The following is a 22,885-nucleotide window of genomic DNA, read 5'->3' as shown; positions in this document are numbered from 1 at the left end:
AGGTGCTTTTGAATTTATTGTAGTACTGATTAAAGTGTGTACTAGCGATAAATTTTTTAATGTAATGTAGGCTTCTCAGATTCTTGGCAGAAATACGAATTCCTATAGTTAGCCAAGCCTTTTTGATGATTATAACCTTTTTTAATATCAGCAGATTATGAAGAATCATACTTAACACTTCCAAAATACAAATCACAAAATTATAAAACAACAACATAAATTAATCGGCGCTCCGAGGCGACTTCATTGATTCCAGTGGCGCATTTGCTCGTTCAGCTGTAGGAAAACCCGGAAAAACTTGCAGCACCACATCATCTGAAAATCTTGATCTGCCAATGTCCTCTCTCTCATGAAACAAAATGTGGTGTCTCCAGAGGCTCCAATAAATTGAATACAATACATCATATACTTCGTGAAAATTGATTGACTGATAGTAATCGTGTCAGCTCTTCCGCTCAATTAATAATTTGCTTTCTCTCTTTCCAAACACCAGGATTGCACTTCCCCGCAGGAGAACGATCTATTCAATTTCGAAATATGTGGAAGGGTAGGTTTCAATATTTCTGCCCAGTTTAAATTATTGATATTTTTATAATAATAATAGGCCGATGTAAACTACACATGTATTTCTCGCTTTGATAACCTTACAACAAATACAACAGTCTCAGGTCGGCTGAAGACAAGAGAGACCCACTATCAACAGCAGGGGTGTATCGTACACCGTGCACTTGTGGGAAGGTATACATCGGAACCACCAGAAGATCCATGGGAACAAGGCTGAAGGAACATGAACATGAAATAAACTGCAGACTAGGCCAAACGGACATGTCGATGTGACGGAACACGCACTCAGTGAAGGAAATCACAGGATTACGGAAAGATATGGAAGGCAATAGAGATCCACATAAGCTGCCCTCCTCAACAGAACATGGAATGCCGTTCTAAAGAGTTCAAGAATAACAAACAGCATGATGGCAGGTAGAAAAGGGCCGACGAATGTTATTGACGAATTATCTAATCCAGGTACAGGTATTATCAGGTATTATCACACCAGACTACCTGAGTCAACATTAACATGCTCAAATCGATTTACCTAATCCAGGTACAGGTAGTGTCATACCAGACTACCTGAGTCAACATTAACATGCTTTATTTAATTTACCTAATCCAGGTACAGGAAGTGTCACGCCAGACAACCTGAGTCAACAATAACATGCTTAACTCAATTTACCTAATTGAGGTACAGGTAGTATGACACCAGACTACTTGAGTCTGTAAAGGTAGTGTCACACCAGAATACCCTAATCAACATTAACATGCTTTACTCAATTTACCTAATCCAGGTACAGGTATTGTCACAACAGACCACCTGAGTCAACATTAAACATTAACGTGTGTTCGATAAGGACTGTAGTTACCTGGTGGGCCGGGTGTTAGATATTTGAAAAGAGAAGACAATTCGAAAAATTAATAATGGAAGACACCAACCTTAATTTGGTTCCGGAAGATCTCCTCGCCTTCTGATCTCATTTCCTAATATTTGTTCGTGGGGTACCCCGATGACGATCTTGAAGGATGCTGTTTTGGTGGTAAATAATGATAATTTTGTCACTATACATTTAGCGGAACACGTTTTTTTTTGCGGAACACACGTTTTTTTCCGAGCACACCTCTTGCTTGTCTGCCCTTTTCATTTTACGACGGTATCCGATATCCGCGCCTGCGTATAAGGCCGGTGTCATCAACGATCAACTGTTAGCAATAATAATAATCATACCTAAACCCACATTAAGTAACGGGTGAATACCGAACAACAATTTAACTAATTCAGGTACAGGTATTAGCACCCCAAATTACCTGCGTCAGCATAAATACGCTTTACGCAGCCGCCATCGGAGAGTACTCGGGATGTATAAACGTCTAAGAAAGCTAGCCACTCGCGCCAGCAAAAAGCCAGCAAAAACTTCTAAAACGGTCTTCACCAAAAAATATAGACACTGATATTGCACTGAGAATCGCAGCGAGAATAGTAATATGTGTGTATCGATTCAAAATTCTTTTCCAAGTTTATTCTCAGTGTGTCAAATCAAAATCCAAAACATATATTTCAGTATGACCAGCATACTTCATTTTATAAGATAGAGTGTTATATTTCATGAACACGAATATAAAATAGCAGCAATACATTTCACATCTGTTTTCCTGGAAGAGAATGCATGTATCTTGCGATTTTTTAACACATTCAAGAAATTGCAATAAATATCACATCTGTTTTTCTGAAAGCGATTCATGTATCTTGCGATTTTTAGAACCATTCGAAAAATTGTATTTCAGTTTGACCAACATATTCCATTTTATAAGGTCGAGTGTTATATTTAATAACAAATATAAAATAACAGCAATACAACACTTCACATATGTTTCTCTGAAAGATAATCATGTATCTTGCGATTTTTATACATATTCAAGAAATTGTATTTCAGTATTACCAACATATTCCATTTCAGAAGATCGAGTGTTATATTTCATAACAAATATAAAATAATATTAATACAACACTTCACATATGTTTTTTTGAAAAAAAATTATGAATCTTGCGATAATTAGGCACTTTCAAGAAATTTTATTTCCGTATGACAAACATATTCCATTTTATAAGAACGAGTGTTATATTTAATAACACGAATATAAATTAACAGCAATACATTTCACATCTGTTTTCCTGAATGTATGTATCTTGCGATTTTAGACACGTTCAAGAAATTGCAATATATTTCACATCTGATTTTCTGAAAGAAAATCGTGTATATTGCGATTTTTATACACATACGAAAAATTATATATCAGTTTGACCAACCTATTCCATTTTATAAGGTCGAGTGTTATATTTCATAACAAATATAAAATAACAGCAATACAACACTTCACATATGTTTTTCTGAAGGACAATCATGTATCTTGCGATATTCAGATACATTCAAGAAATTTTATTTCAGTATGACCAACATATTCCATTTTATGAGATCGAGTGTTATATTTCGTAACAAATATAAAACAACAGCAAAACATTTCACATCTGTTTCTCTGAAAGAGAAACAGATGACAGAGAATATGACTAGTATAACTTTCCGGGAAAAGTTTTTATCACACTGTTTACATTTTGCAGAATCTACATTACCCTAATCAAAAAATGTCCAAATTAAACTCGAATTTGGACACATTTTGTCCTTATAAATCAATTCAGTACGTAACACAACACTTTTCTTTCAATAAATTATTGATGTAGCCGTTACTACGTGAAAAAATGAGAAATAAAACTTTCCATGTTTCTTAGCACTTTCATTTGTAACTATCGTTACTGAAGTTTCGTCCTATATAACTATATAACAAACTATGCAAAATTCAGAAGGCGCGCGAGCGGTGAATCGAAACATGTTTTATTTAAACTTCGCCCTTATTCATGCCTACAGATGTTATGGAAATTAGAAAAATTCTTGAAGAAATTAAAAATTTTAACTCGGCTGGTTGGGGATGACATGAGCATAAAAGTATTTACCAAGTTGCCCAACTCCGCTATCACCGCTTTGGTAGAAGCTATAAATACAAGCTTCATAACGGGTGTATTTTCGGCATGTTTAAAAACAGCAATTGTTATTCCTTTTCACAAAGGAGGCGACACTAATAATCCTGCCAACTTTAGACCTATTTCTATTCTATCTACCCTTGCTAAAATCATAGAAAAACTTGTTTAACAAAGAATTATGATGTTTGTGAAAAAGCATAATACTATTAGTAGCAGTCAGTTTGGGTTTCAGCGTTTGAAAAACACGGAAGATGCTATGTTTCATCTACTGGAAAACGTGTATATCAATTTAACTAATCGTGAAATAGCAGCGGCAGTTTTTTGAGATCTTTAAAAAGCTTTTGATTGCGTGGATCATGAAATTCTGCTGCAAAAACTAGAAGTGTATGGCTTTAGAGATATATCTTTGAAATGGTTCAGATCATACCTGTCAGAACGTACTCAGAAAATCAAACTCCCGGACAAAATATCCCATGTCCAGACAGTTACTTTTGGTGTTCTACAAGGATCGCTTCAAGGCCCAATTCTCTTCTTGTTATATATTAACTACCTAATCCGCATTAATATAATCGCAGAAAAAACCCAATTCGCTGATAACACTACATTATTTTAGCACTGTAAGAATAAAAAGAAACAGCATGATTTGATCAGCATGGATATTATGAAAATAAAAGATTGGTGTGATGCTAATCTCTTGTCATATAATATCTTGAAAACTAGCATCATCACCCTCAAGTGCTCCACACTAGATATCTACCTGGGTACTCAATTAATAGAAAACAAAATGTCAGCAAAATTTCTGGGACTACAAATTGATGAAAATTTGGGTTTTGAAGGTCACATAAAAATAACCTATGTGAAAAAATTTCATCAGGATGCTTTGCAGCATGAATTGGGCACTAATATGGCAAAAAATGTGTACTTTGCTCTCATCGATTCCCATCTGAGATACGATATCTGTTTTTGGGGAACGTGTTGCCAATACATGTTTGATAGGGTGTTTGTACTATAAAAAAGAGGAATTAGAAATATGTGAAGAATTGGATTCAGGGATTCCTGTAGAGCTTTAATCAGAAAGTATAAAATCTTGACCTTGCCTTCCATACTTATATTGGAAATTTTATGTCTGGTGCAAAAAAAAATACAGGACGGAAATTTTCATTTCACCACGACGAAATACCAGAAATAAGCTCAATACCGATTCCAGTATCATCAAAAATTAGAAGATCTTTCATATATAATGGAAAAAAAATGTTTAACCATTTGCCAATTGAGATCAAAGGCATAACATGTACCACCAAATTTAGAAAGTCTGTAAAAAAGCTTCGGATTTCAAAGGCTTTTTATTCTTTAGACGAATTCTATTCAGACAGAAATTTAAATTATATAAACAATTAATGTATTTCAGTACCTACTGGTTTTTAAACTATGTGACTTTTTTAACTTTTTGTTTAATGTTTACATTTAGCTCTGAACTGTATAGTTGAAAATGTTTACGGAGTTGATACTTACTGTTATTTTATATGCATTCACTTTTATATTTTTATGCTTTATAATTTTTATATTCTCATACTTACATTTATGTGTTGCATGAGAATATTCATTATTGTTATTATTTATTTCAATATGTAGCATATATATTATTACTTTCTGACTACTTTTTCACCCCAAAATGCTGAAATCACCAAAAGTTCAAATATTACTTCCAATTTGTATAACTTATATTCTTTAAAATAATAACACTTTTGACAATAATATTTTATCTTCGACAATATCTTTCAAGTTGTGTATCTTATATTTCTCAGAATTGTAACACTTTGTCAATGAGATTTCATCTTCGACAATAAAGTACATTTTGATTTGATTTGATTTGAAACTATCCAAAATGTTTGTACCGGATACAATTACGGATATATTTTTATTTCGCTTTTTAACTATTATTATTACAACACATTTGAAAATCACCAAATGTCCGATCATTAACTTAAACTTCTACCTCAGGTCAAGTTGGAATTACAATAGACTCCTATTGGTACGAGCCTGCCACAGACAGTCCAAAAGATAAGGAAGCTTCAGAAATAAAACTTCAATTCAGCGTAAGTATTTGAAAATAATATATAGATAGATAGATACACACATCGGAAAAGTCTAGAGATATTTTCATAACATACTAAATATCATAAAAATAAATGCATGAGATCGTTTAATTTCGATTAAATTGGTACACTCGACCACCCTGTAGATTTCTATGGGTTGAACAAAGCCTGCAAAAACTATGACTAATCTTTTATCAAGTTTTTAACAAACTGTAGGTTTTCGGCTAAAATGAATAATCTGAAAGTGTCGAGTTTGTACATTCTATGCAGTTCTTGCACAGCAATAAAACTGGAAATATTGTGCTTTAACATGGAATGCCATCACTTACCATTGGCTGAGATGAATAGAGCTGTAGGGCTTCTTCAAGGTGGCATGCGACAAAATGATGTAGCTCTTCGTTTGAGGGTCTCCCAAAGTGTTATCAGTCGATTGTGGCGGCGTTTTCGTGAAACTGGCAGTCCAGCCGAACAACACCCAGGGCGAGGACGCGCTACAACTGCAGTTCAAGACCGATTTTTTGTCTTAACCGCAAGAAGACAACCGACAATCACAGCACCTGAGTTGGTTAACGTGTTGCAGCAGACGCACCAGGTAACCATTGGTCGTGATACTGTCAGAAATCGACTGCATGAAGCAGTCCACCTTTGTCGAGAGGCAATCACGGTAGAAGATTAGAGTGGTGTCAAGAACATCAAAACTGGGATGCAAAAGATTGGGCCACAGTTTTGTTTACAGACGAATCCAGATTTGGATTTCATCCAGATTCTCGTCGAGTAAGACTGTGGAGACGACCTGGAAATAATGAACGTTTGAAACACGTCCAGGAAGTCCACACATTCAGAGATGATACAGTAATGCTATGGGGCGGAATCATGATTGGCGGCAGAACCGATCTCGTTTTTCCGAATCGCTCCCTCACAGCTCGACAGTACCTCGACACCATTCTTCTACCCATCGTCCGTCCGTTTGCAGGTGCTCTTGGTGAAATCTTACACCTAATGCACGATAATGCTCGTCCACATGTCGCGCGTCTAGTGACTGACTGGCTCACCAACGAAGGAGTTGATGTATTGCCATGGCCAGCACAATCACCGGACCTGAATCCCATCGAACATGTGTGGAACATGCTTCAACGAAGAATTACTCCGCTTATGGGGAACATTCACACAACGTTTCAATTGAGTGAGCTTTTAATCGCTGAATGGGCAAATGTACCTCAACAAGACATTGACAATCTCATTTTGTCGATGCACGATAGATGTAGGGCCGTAATAAACCAGCGTGGAGGCCATACTTTGTACTGATTCCATTTTTTTTTGTATTATGATTTTTTTTCGGGGTGCCAAAGAAGAGCCATATTTGTTTTTAGTTTTGCTTATATGCGCACTCAGTATTTTTGACCATTTAATAAATTTTGTTGTAAGTTACATTCGTTTAATAATCACCCGACAACTTTTTTCCCTAAAGCGATCTAAAAAAAATTATTGCCATTTTTAAAAATATCCCTAGACTTTTCCGATATGTGTATTTTATTTGACCACAATGTGTATACACATTTGTAGCAAGTCGCAAAGAATACACCATTTGAAGTTACACAATACGAAAAAAAATACATATATACACCTATACACACATACACATATATACATAAATACGTGATAGGTGAGTTACAAATACAGTTAAAATAACAATTAGACCTTGGAGTAAAGATATCACAGCAGGTTAAAAGAATAGAAGTCATGGCGGGATGATCACTCACATGTCAACTCATTATTTATATGTATAATTCAGTTAGCAATTCTCAAATTCATCGAGAGAATAGAATGCGTTGTTAATGAAAAATCCTTTAATTACTCTCTCGAACTTGTTTTTGCTCAGATTTTTAATGTGGGAGGGAAGTTTATTGAAAAGGTTCAATTTTTGGTCGAGGTAGTGAGTCTGTATCGCGGATGGATCAACTGATTTATTGTTTCTTGTATTATAATTATGCATATCGGAGTGAGTTTGATAGATACCGATTTGTAACAGGAAATAAAAAATATACGCTGAATATGGTGACATAATTTTAAATTCATTAAAGTAGTTTCTACAAGATTGATATATTCCACACAAGCTAATATCCATAAGGCCTTTTTCTGCATTCGGAGAATTTCAAGTGAGAGACTAGAGTTTTCCCATAGTCGTATACCATAAGTAATGTGTGAATGGAACAGAGAAAAGTAAGATATTCTCAATGCTACGAAACTGGTTACTTTTTTCAGTTGTCTTAGGAGATATAGTTGCCTAGAAAGTTTAGAGCACAGTTGGTCAACATGACAGTTCCATTTCAAAGAGTTATCCAAGGTTATACCCGAAAGTTTAAATTACTTTGATGAGTTCTCACGGCATTTAGTTGAAATGGAAATCCTTTGGTATTTATTAGAATTTTGTTTCAATTTGTTTGTTAGAAAATATTCTTCCGCTGTACACTTCACCAATTCTATTGAATTTGACAATATTTGCTTATCAACATATGACTCATATATGGTTACATCGTCTGCAAACATCATGCATGATGACGGTGCCAAGTTTTGCGGTAGGTCATTAATATATAAAATGAATAGGAGAGGACCTAATACAGACCCTTGGGGTACCCCATATTTAATCACCACTTTATTAAATTTTCATAAAAGCGCAAAATTTGCTTCACTATACAATAGTTTGCTTACATAATGAAGTGTTACTTGAATACCTAAAAACAATTATCGCCAATTGCATAACATAAAAATAATATTGTTATGAAACCTGGAATTCAAAAAGAACGCTCAGATATCTTAAGATAAAGATGAAGTTATATTAGCCTGAAATGTGATCTGGGAATTGAAAAAGATTATCATTTTTCTACATTTTTCAAAAGCACTATGTGACTGATAGATCTGGTAGAAAAGAGACTATGATTTGAGATATGATTTTTCTATGTGGATTCAGAGAGAAATAGAAGAACAATGAGATTTTCACCGTTATTCTGTTTGGAGATGAATCTATTTTTACAACAAATGGGGTTATATCATCACAAAATTGCAGATGGTGGTCAGATGTCAACCCAAATTTTATTATTGACAACAGAAATCAATACTATCAGAAAACAAACGTTTGGTGTGGTATATTAAATGATAAATTACTAGGTCCGTTTTTTTTTCGCGAGAATTTGAATGCTGACAGGTACTTGAACTTTTTGGAAACAGAAATAGGAGAGTTTTTGGATGATATGGTATTAGAAGAACGGCAAAAGTTATGGTTCCAACATGACGGTTGTCCTGCTTATTCTACTAGAAATGTTTCTCAGTGACTGAATAGGACATTTCGTAATAAATGGTTAGGCCTCCTCGATCTCCAGACCTTACACCTCTAGATTATTTCTTATGGGGATACTTAAAACAAAAAGTCTACAAAGATCGCTCCTTATATAATGTTGATGAGCTTGAAACGTCAATACGAGTTCATTGCAGAAATATTTCCGCTAATGTGTTGCTATCTACATTAAACGAATTTTATGAGCGAACAATAAGGTGAATCGAAAGAGAAGGTGGACATACAGAGACGCTTCGATAATTTTTATTGTTAGCACCTGTTAAGTTGTAAAGTTACCCACAATATTTTTCTGTACTATCGCTTATTGGTTCTTTTTTGTTTATTCATATGAACATCATACTTAGTAAAGTATGTGCCTCGTTAAAAAGAGTACTTATTTGTTTTATTCTACCGTTCTGTTAAATATCGTTGCAACAAACATGAAGTTGACGGTCACCTAAAAAAAATACAAATCCAAGTAAATTCTACAAATACACTTTAATTAAATTAAATCAAAATAGTAAAAATATGTATCATACGGGGGTAATTCAAAATTTTCCAAAAGAAAAAAAATCGAGTAGCAGGCCATGACTTCGCATCTGAACATAACTCTTAATTCTAAGTAACTTTTCTCTTTAACATATTTCTATATTTTTTGAAATAAGGGTACTTTACTCTTGAACGAACTTTATATTTTTTGGCCTATCCTGTACGGTGTTTGTCATAAAGTCATTTCAGGTACACTTGCTATAGTTTTGGAACATGTACCAACTTGTGTTACGAATAAAATTTTCTGAGAAATCAATAATAAAAAAGTTTCCCATATGTTGCACACCTAGTGGACCACACTGTATAGTATATCTAACACATAAAGATTTCTTTTAGTATGGATGGTTTGCTAATCCAATAATCAACGGCGATTGGCCAAGACAAATGAAAGAAAAAATTGATGATCGCAGCAAAAAACAAGGATTTCACAAGTCGCGTCTTCCGCCTTTCACAGAGCAAGATATAGAGTATATGAAAGGCAGTACGGATTTCCTTGGACTCAATACGTACACATCATATATGGTGAAACCGATGGATAATCCAGATAAGGACGGCATGGGACCGAAATATGACAGCGAAGTTGAAGAATGGCAACCGGATGAATGGGAAGGTTCCGCCTCACCCTGGTTGAAGGTAATTAATCGTAAAATCTTTTGTCTATTCCCACTTCATTGAACAATATGAATAAATTGATGGATGTATCCGGATGGATGGTGTTTAATGTATAAGTTTGAAAATGTCCTCATAGGACGAAACTGCAGTAACGTTAGTTACAAATAAAAGTGGTAAAAAACATAGAAAGTTTCAATTCTATTTTCTTCAGAATAATATGACCTAATCATAGTTATTCCAAAAAAATATAACAAAAACATTCCCGCATTACTGTTTTGATATATGTATTGATATAAAAATTGAGATTTGCGTGCCTTTACTTCACCCTCTAGTCAAAATTACGCATACAAACAGTTTTGCTATGGGGTTATATGTATAAAACTCCCATCATGTACTATGCTGGATATGATATTGGTCCAGTTTTCTTAGTCAAAATCAGGTAAGCAACTCCTAAAAGTTGTCTCAAAACCTACATATAGTGGGTGAAAAGTAAGGTCTGTAGTCCCAAAAATATGAACCGATGTTTCGAACCGCAAAGCCGAACGATCGATTTTCACTTCCTATCATTTAACCCCTGCTAGGAATCACACGTTGAAAGGTGAGAACTCGGTACTCCTCAGTTCGCACAAGTTTCGCCTTTTGAGAGTTGTCGTTCGTAGGGGTCCGACAGCTGGTTAACGAAAAACATATTTTAAACAGACAGACTGAAATCACTGAAATAAAAGGAGACGTATTTTACACAACAAATTACTGTGAAATGTGAAAAATTCCCCATCTGTTTGAGGATTCGGCACTATTCAGGAGCATTTCTACACTTTTGGTTATTCTCGGGTGCAAATACCTCTTGTCTTTCTATACTGAAACATTGAACAAAATTATATAAATATAGTTTGAAAACTAAAAAACACGCTTTTGAAGAACATCGAACTGAAAAGTTAAATATAATTTTTTTAAATAAGCTTAAAACAATAATCAACGAAAAATATTAGTATTATTGTGAAAAAAACGACGGGCGCTTGATATAAAAAAAAAATATGGCACAAAGCGCCCACGCTTTTTCACAATAATACTAGTATTTTCGTTCATTATTGTTTTAAGGTTATTGAAAAAAAATATTTTCGAATTTTTAGTCCGATGATCTTCAAAAACGTGTTTTTCAGCCTTTAAAAATTACATTTATTTTATCTGAACTTTGGGATCACTCAGCCGTATACTGTTTAGAAAAATGACCATTGATATTTTCGGTTACGTACAGCGCCATCTGCCCGCGAATAGATGAAGCAATAATGTCGATATATCAAGGAGATTACGTACAGCGCCATCTGCCCGCGAATAGATCAAGCAATAATGTCAATATATCAAAGAGGTTACGTACAGCGCCATCTGCCCACGGATAGATAAAGCAATAATGTCGATAATTCTGTCAAATACGGATCCCGTGCTTGAAAGTTACAAGCAAACTGATAAAGAAACAAACATACATACAGGTGAAGCTATTATAAAGCTTGTAATAAAGTTAACTTTTTTTTAACGGTGAACATAAAAGTGATACTCAAATTATTTCTGATACACTTATCCTGCATGCTAAGAACTCGAAACAAAACAAATCTGTCAAAAAAATAATTTGAATTTTTTCAATTGTAGGTGACACCATGGGGGACACGAAAGTTACTGAAATGGATAAAAGATGCCTACAATAATACTCCAATCTTGATTACAGAAAATGGATATTCTGACAATGGAACTTTAGAAGACGACAGGAGAATAAATTTCTACCAGGTACCATCGTTATCACTTAATTTTTTCATTTTATATATAATGCAGGTATGATCAAATTTTCTTTCATTCATTTAGTAGCGAAAATTGATTATTCATGATACTTGATCATCAAAAAGTAGTTTTTCGAAATGATTTTGATACAAACACCAGAACTTCTACACTTTTTTCGACGCGCGTTTTGCCAACCAAGTTGGCGTCTTCAGGAGGTTAAGTCTACTTCATCTGAGATTCTTATTTTCACTTAATTGCACTTTCATTCTTGCTCTTTGGTGGTTAAAACTTCAATTTCACCATCAACGCTGGTGTTCTGCAGGGATCCATATTGTCTTCCTCTTTTCACTGTATATCAACGACTTATTGGAAAAAACCAAGAATGATTTCGAATTGGGGAGAAAGTAACCAGGTTCAATTCAATGCCACAAAAACATCGATTCAGATCAGTAAACTGAAATCTGTTGGAAGTAACTATCACTAAATCAGCACTCGTCTTTGCAAATATCGTAGCAAGAACTACGGGAACTTAACAATTCCGGATTTGGCAAGTACTTTGGACTAGGGTTTGTAGCCGTTATTTCAATTTCGTATATAAGAATTTCACGGCCAGAATTACGATTAGAGATAATTTGATCTGGAATGATAGACCGTGGTTGAATGGAACTCATATTGCCAAACTTTTCGGCTGCTATTGTGGCAGTTATCCTCAGTGTTTCACACCCAACGCGCGGACACCTTTTTAATGCCTGAATGTTGATTCAATATGTGACAAACATGTTCTTTTGACTTGTTCATAACCTCTGTTATTTCTCTCACTTTGATTCAGCTGAATTGATATCCTGTTAGAAAAATATTTATAGTGATTCTAATGTAATATTGTCATTGATGACTCTCAATTAGAAAAAAAAAAACTTCTAAGCATTATTTTGAAGTATACCGTGATATGAGTGATTCTAATGTAATATTATGTTGTTGATGACCCTCAATTAGAAAAAAAATACTTCTAAACATTATTTTGAAGTATACCGTGACATACAGTGTGACCCATTTTTAATGGAAACACCCCCCTAAAATTTGAAGTTGTGAACCGATTTTAATAATTTTTTTTAAATGTCAAGTACTAAAAGGTCTACCTTGGGACAAAATTTGAAATGTTTAGTAAAGTTTCAGGGCATACTACGATTTTTTTTTAGTCGAAAATCGGGATTTTTTATTACCAATTTTTTTTGTTGAAAAAATCACTACGGCACTGGATTCAGAGTTCCTCTGAACAGGTGTGACCAAAATTTCATGAAAAAATATTCATTATTAACAAAGTTATGACAACTCAAAAATTCGAAAACTCACACAGCTAACAGTCACAAAAACACCCTATATCAAGATATATAGCCATGAGAATATTTTTTTTATGATTTCAACAATAAAGTGCCGCCAGATGAAAAAAAAAAAAACAAATAGCGTAAATATTTTTAAAGAAAATAACGGAATTATATTCAAGTTTTCACTCAAATTAACTAAAACTAAGACCTAATATTTCAATTTAAATCTTAGTTGCCATGGAAATGATATTACAGTTTGACACTTGTGAAAGATTTGAGTGTACTATTGTCAACAATATTCACCTTACAGTTCTTCGAATTATTTTGTGTCATGGCTGCAAAATTGAGCGTAAGAGAGAAAATTGAAATTGTACGCCTTTCGGGAGATGACGTTAGAAGTGCTAGAGAGTTTGTAGAGTATTTAATGAGAGACATCCAGATCGTCCTCGTATTAGCTGCGGTATGGAAATTAAATAAATAATATATTCAATGAAACTGGTGCAGTATCAAAAAGGATGTTAAAAAGTAATCTTATACAAAGACGAAACAGTAATGACAGGAATGATCAAATCATTTTAGATTATTTCGGAAATAATCCTAATGCCAGTATAAGGAATGCCACTTCAGATTTGAATATTCCACAAGAAACTATTCAGAGATGTCCCAAGGCGAAGAATATTAAACCTTTCAAGCCAAAATTTTTACACACATTTTAAGAAGGCGACGAAGCAAGACGCCTGAAATATTGTTTATGGGCCCAAGGGGAATATTTTAACAATAGAAATTTCCTAAAAAATATTTTATATACCGACGAAGCCACTTTCATTACAAATGGAGTAGTGTCATCACAGAATTGTCGCTATTGGGCAGCGGATAATCCTAACTGGGTAATAAACTGTAAAAGCCAGTATTCCCAAAAAATCAACGTCTGGTGTGGGATATTGAACGAACGAATTATTGGTCCTTTCTTTTTTGAGGAAAACATTAATGCGCAGAGGTTTCTAGAATTTTTAAACACAGAGTTTTGGGATGCTATTCACGAGCTGCCAATCAATGAACGATCAAATTTAATTGTCCAGTTAGATGGGTGTTCAGTTCATTATGCCAGAGCTGTGAGGCAATGGCTTAACGAACATTTTCCAAACCGATGGATAGGCCGTGGTAGTCCGTTTATAAAGTGGTCACCCAGATCTTCAGACCTCACAGTTTTGGACTTTTTTTTCTAGGGACTTCTCACACAAAAGGTTTACAAAAACCGCTCAAGATACAGAAATGAACTTTGTGCAAGAATTCGACAGGTATGTGCAGATATTAGCCCTCAAGAACTAAGGAACGTAATCAGAAACATTCGTAAGCCCTACGACACATGTATTGAAATACATGGTAGATTAGTAGAGGCAACTAGAATAAGAGTTAGAATTAATTGTTGCACTGCATCGAAACATTTCAATAATTAGTTATTAGTTACGTTTAATAAAATTTTTTGCTTCATTGTTAGTTGAATTGTGTGACGCACTCTGAATCCAGTGGCGTAGTGACTTTTTTCAATAAAAAAATCGCTAATAAAAAATCCCGATTTTCGACTAAGAAAAAATATCGTAGTATGCCCTGTAACTTTAATAAACATTTCAAATGTTCTCCCAAGGTAGACCTTGTACTTGACATTTAAAAAAAAATATTAAAATCGGTTCACAACTTCAAATTTTAGGGGGGTGTTTCCATTAAAAATGGGTCACACTGTATATTAAAACTATTTCCAAAAATTATTTTGTCATGAGCCTAGTTTCGAGAGAAATTGATTTTGTGCATCGTCCAAAAATTTTAAGGATTTCATTTTGAACTAAAATTCATGCTAAGTAGATCTTATCACTGAATAATGATTATAATAATGATAGAAATAGTGAAGTGGAAACATTTTCAAAATGTAGATTGCAATGCCATTATTATTCGAATGCTTATGAAAAATAATGAGGTGAATACAATGTACTTCAGTGATTGGGGTCAAGTTTGTTGAAGGTTGAGTGTTCAATTTTTCATAAATATTATATACGTATAGCTGAACGGGACAACTAAATTACAGAATTGAATGACTGACTTTTCGAGATAATTTTAAATATGATTTTTTCGTACGAACAGTATGAAATAAAATCTAACTTATGGAAAAAATAGTTGCAACATTTTTCTTTCGCCTGCATCCTATATAAGTTTAAAAAATAATGACACGAGTTAATGCTTTCCAACAGGGCTATTTGAGTAATATACGTGATGCAATGGAAAAAGATGGTGTTAATGTATTTGGCTATACGACATGGAGCTTTATGGATAATTTTGAATGGATGATGGGATATTCGTAAGTATTTGAGGATTGATGTAGTGATATACAAGTAAGACGGTAAGACCTACAAGGTCTGTTAAATTGGACGAAAGGACAACAAAACACTGGACAACAAAATCGGACTTTTTTTTGTTACATGAGATTTTTCACCTGTTGTTTACTAATTCAGGCTCGCTCATTTGAAATTTACTCTCAGATTTTTTCTAGCAGCTCTAGTTCCGGAGATACAGGTACCCCCTTGAAATATACTCTCTATTTGACTGTTGATATCGCTATCATCAACGTCTTACTAGTTTCAGTCTTTTTTGTATGGCTTCGTCTAGAAGGACCTGTGTAACAATCCAAATAGATTTTGTGTATCGAATTTCATGAAAAATGCCTAAATAGAGTACTATCAAGGGCCATTGGGAACAAACAACAAGCCCTGGATAGCGAATATAGTATGTAAAACGTGTGTGAAGTGTTTACGATTATGGGAAAATAACAAGAGAAATCCCTTGAACCTTAGTTCTATAAATTTACGTGAACCGTCGAACCACCACGACGACTGTTATTCCTGCGTTGTAAATATAATAAGAATTAACCGCCAAAATAATTCCAAGTGGGTTCATCTTACTGTGCCGTCAGTTACTAGACCTGTCCTGCGTTCAATTAATACATTAGAACCCCAACCAAGTACATCTCAGGTACGTCCGCACAAAATTGTTCAACGAATCAAGGAAAGTGACAGAAGCTGCGAAGACAGTGGCAGCGAATTTGAAAACGCCAGAAGATCAAGACCATTCAACCAAGAGGATCTAAATGATTCAATATGAGATCTCGGGTTGTCTTGAGCTTCATCAGAACTTCTAGCTTCTCGATTGGAAGAGAGAAATTTGGTCACCAAAGAAACGAATGTCTCATTTTACCATACTAGGAAAAAAATTACTCTCTTTGTTTTCTAAGGATGATGATTTTGTTTTTTGCAGAAATATTCCGGGATTAGTGGCTGAAATGAGATTGAAAAGATACGACCCTAATGATTGGCATTTGTTTATAGACTCGTCGAAACGCAATCTCAAATGTGTACTTTTACATAATGGCAATAAACTTGGCTCTTTGCCAATTGCTCATTCAACCAAAGATAAAGAAGAATATTTCTCAATACACAGAACACAACTGGCTTATATGCGTGGAATTGAAGATGATTAATTTATTTTTGAGCCAACGAAGCGGTTATACAAAATATCCGTGTTTTATTGGCTTGTGTGACAGCAGAGCTAAAACTGAGCATTGGACCAGAAAAGATAGGCCGCTTAGAGACGAATTAATTGATACAAGGAGAGTTTAATGTAATACACCACCCCTCTAGTGCCTCGGGAACGTATACTATTAACTCCTTCACACATCAAACTAGGATTGATGAAACAGTACGTGAAGGCTCTAAACAAAGAGGCGAAATGTTTTCAGTATAAATCCAAATCGTTTCCAAAATTGAGTGCTGAGAAGTTAAAAGCTGAAATTTTCGATAGGCCACAAATTAGAAAATTAATAAACGATGAAAATTTCACTGGAAGTATGATAACCGCTGAAAAAAATGCCAGGAATGAGTTCTTTCGACTCGAAAAAAAAATTTTGGGAAATACGAAGTCCGTCGACTTTCCTGACCACGTCAAGCAGTTATTATTATACTTTCAGCAACTTGGATGCAACAGGAGTATTAAGATGCATTTCCTTCATAGCCACCTAGATCAATTTCCTGAAAATCTTGGAGATTTATACGAGGAGCAGGGAGAACGCTTTCATCAGGATATTCGCACCATAGAGGAGCGCTGACTACTGTTGGATCATCCAGAATAGTAGTACCACTTCAAATCATTCAAGAAAGTCACATAAAAAAGTTCTGCTCTAAACCCTGTTTTTTGATAAAAATAACTACCCTTCATATCTCAAAAAGTAGCGCTGCTGGCAAAAATTTGAGTACAGATTTGGAATCAGGGTAGTAAATGTAGCTAGATCCATAACAAACACTCCATGAAATGAAAATGCTGTTGTGCAGTGTTATTGTTTCATATTTTTTATGATTTGATATCAACCAATTTGCTATGCGACGTTTCGTTCGTTAAATTCCATCATCAACTTTACTTTTCGAATGCGAATCAATATTTTTTTCAACGATTTTGTAGCTACTGAAATATCAAATTCAGAGGTATATATTATAATATAGGTCGGTATTGAAAAACTTAAGTTTATAATGAAATCTAATGAACGAATCGTCTCATTGTAAATTGGTTTATATAAGATCAAAACAAATTTAAAACAGTATAGAAAGTTCTTCTGCCTTCTTTATATCGTTCGAAATCAAGGCGGCAGAGCCAAAAAACGAAATTCGACAATTCTAGTTTTGGGCGAATATTTCTTAAACAACCACAGATATTCTGGATCTGATTTGGATTCAAATGTTGAATGGAATCAAAGTTCATTCTTGATTCGAGGATAAAATGATGAGGATGAGCATTACTTTTCAAAACAGCAAAACTGCCTGCGTGAAGTTCGTGTCTTATGGTTATGATAACCCAATAGTTCAAATCATTTACTGATGGAAACTTGGTTGATAAAATTATGAGAAAACAATATATCACATATATTTTGTCTGATAGAGCAATTTTCAAAATATTATTATAAATCGATGGATATTTCTGGAATATTTTCACCATCCATGCTGCTGTTCCCCAAGGATCCATATTGTCTCCAACGTTCTTTCTATTGTATATCAACGACTTATTGGAGAAAACCAAGAATCCAATAAATTGTTTTGCTGACGACAGCACTCTTGACTCGTAATTCTCTTCGGATTCCAGGACATCACTTTTCTCCAAGAAGATAAATGTCTCCGTACCGGATATAATGACAGGTCAGACAATTCCGCTTTCTGCTTCGATAAGTTGGTTGGGGGTTAAAACCAAACCAACATGTCTTGGCACAATAATGTCACTGGAATTGCAACCAGAACCAGAAAACTGTACACACCTCAATAACTTTAGATGCTTTATAAAGCTCAGATCAGACCTTCTTTGGAGTATTGTTCTCATGTATGGAGCTCCGCCACAAAAAATATCCTGAAGTTGCTGGATTCCATCCACAAAAGAGTCATCAGCTTGATTGGAGATGCGAACATCACGTGCAACTTTGATAGCCTGGAACATCGAAGAAAGGTTGGAGATTTGTCTCTCTTCTATAGATACTTTCACGGGAGGTGTTTAAGTGACTTGGCACATTTGATTCCACCAAGAGCGGTACATATCAGAAATACGCGACACACTGTGGCTGCTCATCGTTTTGAGGTTTAACTCTGTAAACCTCGAACTTCACTTTTGAAGAACCCTTTCATTTCGACAACTGTGTTCATGTGGAATAAACTCCCAAATCGCTATTTTCGCACAAGCACTGAGAGTGCCTTAAAGATTTTTCTGTAGTGCTTGTGTTTTGTCCAAAAAAGCATTTTACTAGATCCTGCGAATTAAGATATTTATACCTTTACTAACATTATAATTTATTTATTTTTCAGTCAGAGATTTGGTTTGATTCATATCGATTACGATAGTCCCGAAAAAACCAGAACTAAGAAAAAGTCAGCATATTGGTTTAAGAATATGATAAAAAGAAGATGTGTTGCAGAAATTTGCAAAGATTAATTGCATTAGTATTTAGGCATTTCGAATGACCCAAACTCATACGAAATAACACCAATATCACTAAATATCTCTATACAAGCATAGAAATATAGGTTTTTGAAAGAGTAAATGTATGAACAACCTGTGAATGGAAAAACAAAATTTGAATTGCAGGTTTTCACGTAGAATTTTTTTGTGTTGCTAACGTTAATTAATTACACCTACCTGATTGTTTGAATGCTTCAGCAAAAATCTCTTTGAATAAATGTAACTGTTAGAAAGTCAATAAAATTTATTTGAACATGACATTTGTTATTTCATTCACGTCACCTCTCTTATCGAAAAGCACAGAAAATCAATATCTCTCTACGGAAAGAGTGGAGATACTTTTAAACTGAAGAAAATGAGAATATGATAATTCATTAAAACAATAATAATCATTGATTTATTGGTCTCTTTTGAAATAACTCGTATACAAAAAGATTAAAATCGTAAAGAAATATAGGTATCAGAATGATGAAGACATCATTGAAAAAATAAAATTGCTTGAAATTCTTAAACGATTTTTCCGATTGATTCGGTCGTTACTTGATGAAGATCTATAGTAATTTCATAAATCGCTGTTGAAGAAGCTACTGCGAAATATGTCGTGATATATTTTTCAAATAAAATTTGGGGAGATCAAAGAGTGAGGAGTAGTTTATGGAATTTTAAAACGAACTGTACAAACGCTACAAAAAAATAAAGAAATACAGCAAAGATGTTATGAAACAAAGACACTTCGTGGCAAGACCTTGATGATCCTAAATTTTTCTTGAGTATTGTAGTTGTCATATATAGTACAATTCCATAATAGTAGGCACTGAATTCTCAGAAATATTGCATTGAAACGATATTAAGGCAAAAACGTCTGTCATTTCTTAGAATTCAGTTCCTATTATTTTGGGATTGAAGTATAGTGATGACAGCTTAAAAAATACATCACGGGCGTAGATCAAATGAAAATACATGCTCTTATTGATATGAAAAATTCCCACCAATCATAACAGGAAATAACTATGTGTACACATGTATCATCTAGTTATTCAATTCTGGATATAACAAATAATTATTTTTTATATGAATTCTGAAAGATACTAACTAACCATACATTATATATGTAAAATTATTGCTAATAATCATTATGTGAAAGGTGTTTTATAACTTTTATACTTTATTATACATTATATACTAACCACACTTTGAACATTGTAGAGTTTTCCAATAATAGCTTTCTATGAAAGCGAAGAAATCATGTTAATCTCACTTAGTCGAAAAACCGCACATAATAACCTCAAGATAAGTGAATAAAATCAACATTAATCCCTACGGACAAGATTATCTTTTGTAGGGTTTTTGTTTATTTCTTGTAATTTCTTTATTCTTTGTAAATTTCCAATGTAACCATTGCCTTTCATGAAATAAATTTATTGATTGATTGATTGATTGATTGACAGCTATTTAGAGATAAAACATTTTAAAACCTAGTGGAGTAAGAATCATTAGCAAGAAAAAATACGATACAAAACAGTAACAACAAGGTTACTAAATGAATTCAAAGTTACTGGCAGGACGATTTATTCATACCCACGAACAAGAAAGAAAATTTTTGTTGCGATGACTTTTAAAGTCATCAGCCAAACCTCTTAAAAAATGAATTTTTTACATAACCTTGACTGACTCTAACGGTGAGATACCGATATGAAATATACTGTGTGTCAATTTCTAAACTTACAATGGGCTATATGTCACTAACGAAAGCTGATATCGAAAAATGCTTGAAACCGTTTCTAGGATAGTAAGGGGGAACTGAAGTGACATGAAAGAGAACTCACCCCCGAACCCCCTAGGCCCCACCCACCAAAACACAAAAAGTTTAAATTGCAAACCCCTACTTGTGATACATCATTGAAAAGACTATAAAAAATCCTATCCAATGATATAACTAATAATTGTACAGGGGGAAGCAATAATTGTGAAACTTTGGCTTAAATGGAATATTCAATGAGATTTTTGTTGAACTCCAAATTCATTAAAAATGTCAATTAAGTGAATTTTCAAAGGGGATTCCGTTGTTTTGTAAACAATAACAGCCTATTTTCCAATTCTGCACGAACTTTGGAAAATGTTATTCTAGTAATGGCGCGACATGCTTGCGTAATTCTTTCTCGCAATTCCCCAAGTGACGCAGGTTGAGTTTTATAAACAACTGACTTGAGGTGACCACTCAATGGGACCTCTCCTTCCAATCCATTTGTTCGGATGATAAGTATCCAACCAGTGCCTAACTGGAACTGCATAGTGGGGAGATGCTCCATCTTGTTGGAAGTGCAGCAAATCTTCGTCTACAGCTAGATTGCCTTGGTCGTCCTTTTGGTTCTCTAATTCATGCACAATTAAAGGTTCGATGGTGTTTTCTAGCATATTGAGATAAATGTCGTCACTTAAATTGCCTGGTATGAACAAGGGACCGATTATAGCATCGCCTAATATTCCTGCCCAAACATTCAGTTTTTCAGGATATCGAGTGTGACCTTCTCTGAATCGATGCGAGTTCGTATCACTCCAGTACCGACAGTTTGTTTATTTACATTACCATTTAGCATAAAAGTACATTCATCACTGAAATAAATATTTTTAAACATTCTCGGTTCAACGCGAATTCTTTCAGTCATGAGTTCACAAGACTCAATTCCTCGGTCTGGACCATCATCGACTAGTTCTTGAAAAATTTGTGTTTTGTACGGGTGAAACTTATGTAATTTCTAACCGACTCATGTGAAAGTCCTGTCACTACAGATAATTGACGTGTTGATGCAGTAGGCTCCATTGCAAAATTTCCAAGGACCTCAATTTGGGTTGCTTCATTCAGTAATCTTGGGGCATTCCTTTTTTTATTTTGCACTGATCCCGCGGACGTACACGTGACTTACATTTTTGTCCGGATGCCTTTCATGAAATATTTGAGCTGTTTTTAAATGACACTGATTCTAGGAGGCAAATATGAAAATTATCTCCACGTGCTCAGGTATACTGTAAACCATCGTGACAACTAGAGCTGAATTACAGTACAGATCGTACAAATGATGAAAACTAATGACATTTAAGAGTCTAAAACAAACCAAAAATTATTGACTCTGACAGAACCTAAAAAAACAGATCTTTTCAACTTGTTTTGCAAAAACGACCGACACTTATCATTTAAAATAATAGTCCGGGAGATAGCATTACGAATAAAAAAGTTAATGGAACCCACATGAACAAAACAATGAAACCCACTTTGAACATTTACTTAATTGACATTTTTAATGAATTTGTAGTTCAACAAAAACTTTATTAAAATCCCATTTAAGCCAAAGTTTCACAATTATTGCTTCACCCTGTATTATTATCATTTATACCGTTGGATAACATTTTTTATAGTATTTTCAATGATGTATCACAAGTAGGGGTTTGCAATTTAAACTTTTTGAGTTTTGGTGGGTGGGGCCTAGGGGGTTAATGGGGGTGAGTTCTCTTTCATGTCACTTTGATTCCCCCTTACTATCCTAGAAATGGTTTCAAGCATTTTCCGATATCAGCTTTCGTTCGTGAG

At 34.3% G+C, this 22,885-nt stretch overlaps 2 protein-coding genes across 4 annotated transcripts in view; one reads left to right on the top strand and one right to left on the bottom strand.

Annotated features, from left to right (window-relative positions):
- The window catches only part of LOC111517480 (myrosinase 1), a 31,648-nt gene extending 12,091 nt beyond the window's left edge, over nt 1–19,557 (top strand). Inside the window, exons 5-9 of the mRNA XM_023173657.2 lie at nt 5,585–5,679; nt 9,896–10,192; nt 11,816–11,950; nt 15,507–15,613; nt 19,146–19,557. Of these exons, the coding sequence (XP_023029425.2) occupies nt 5,585–5,679; nt 9,896–10,192; nt 11,816–11,950; nt 15,507–15,613; nt 19,146–19,272 (761 nt within the window). The 3' untranslated portion in view covers nt 19,273–19,557. The remainder of the gene's footprint in view (nt 1–5,584; nt 5,680–9,895; nt 10,193–11,815; nt 11,951–15,506; nt 15,614–19,145) is intronic.
- rg (A kinase anchor protein rugose) overlaps nt 1–22,885 on the bottom strand; it is a 941,222-nt gene that overhangs the window by 575,614 nt on the left and 342,723 nt on the right. The window lies entirely within an intron of this gene.

Source organism: Leptinotarsa decemlineata, unplaced genomic scaffold (assembly GCF_025532065.1).
Source record: "Leptinotarsa decemlineata unplaced genomic scaffold, Ldec_3_MD MMD2_tig00026336_RagTag_RagTag, whole genome shotgun sequence".
Taxonomy (NCBI): domain Eukaryota; kingdom Metazoa; phylum Arthropoda; class Insecta; order Coleoptera; family Chrysomelidae; genus Leptinotarsa; species Leptinotarsa decemlineata.
The sequence above is the reverse complement of the archived record's forward strand: the minus strand, read 5'-3'. Positions and strand labels throughout refer to the sequence as shown.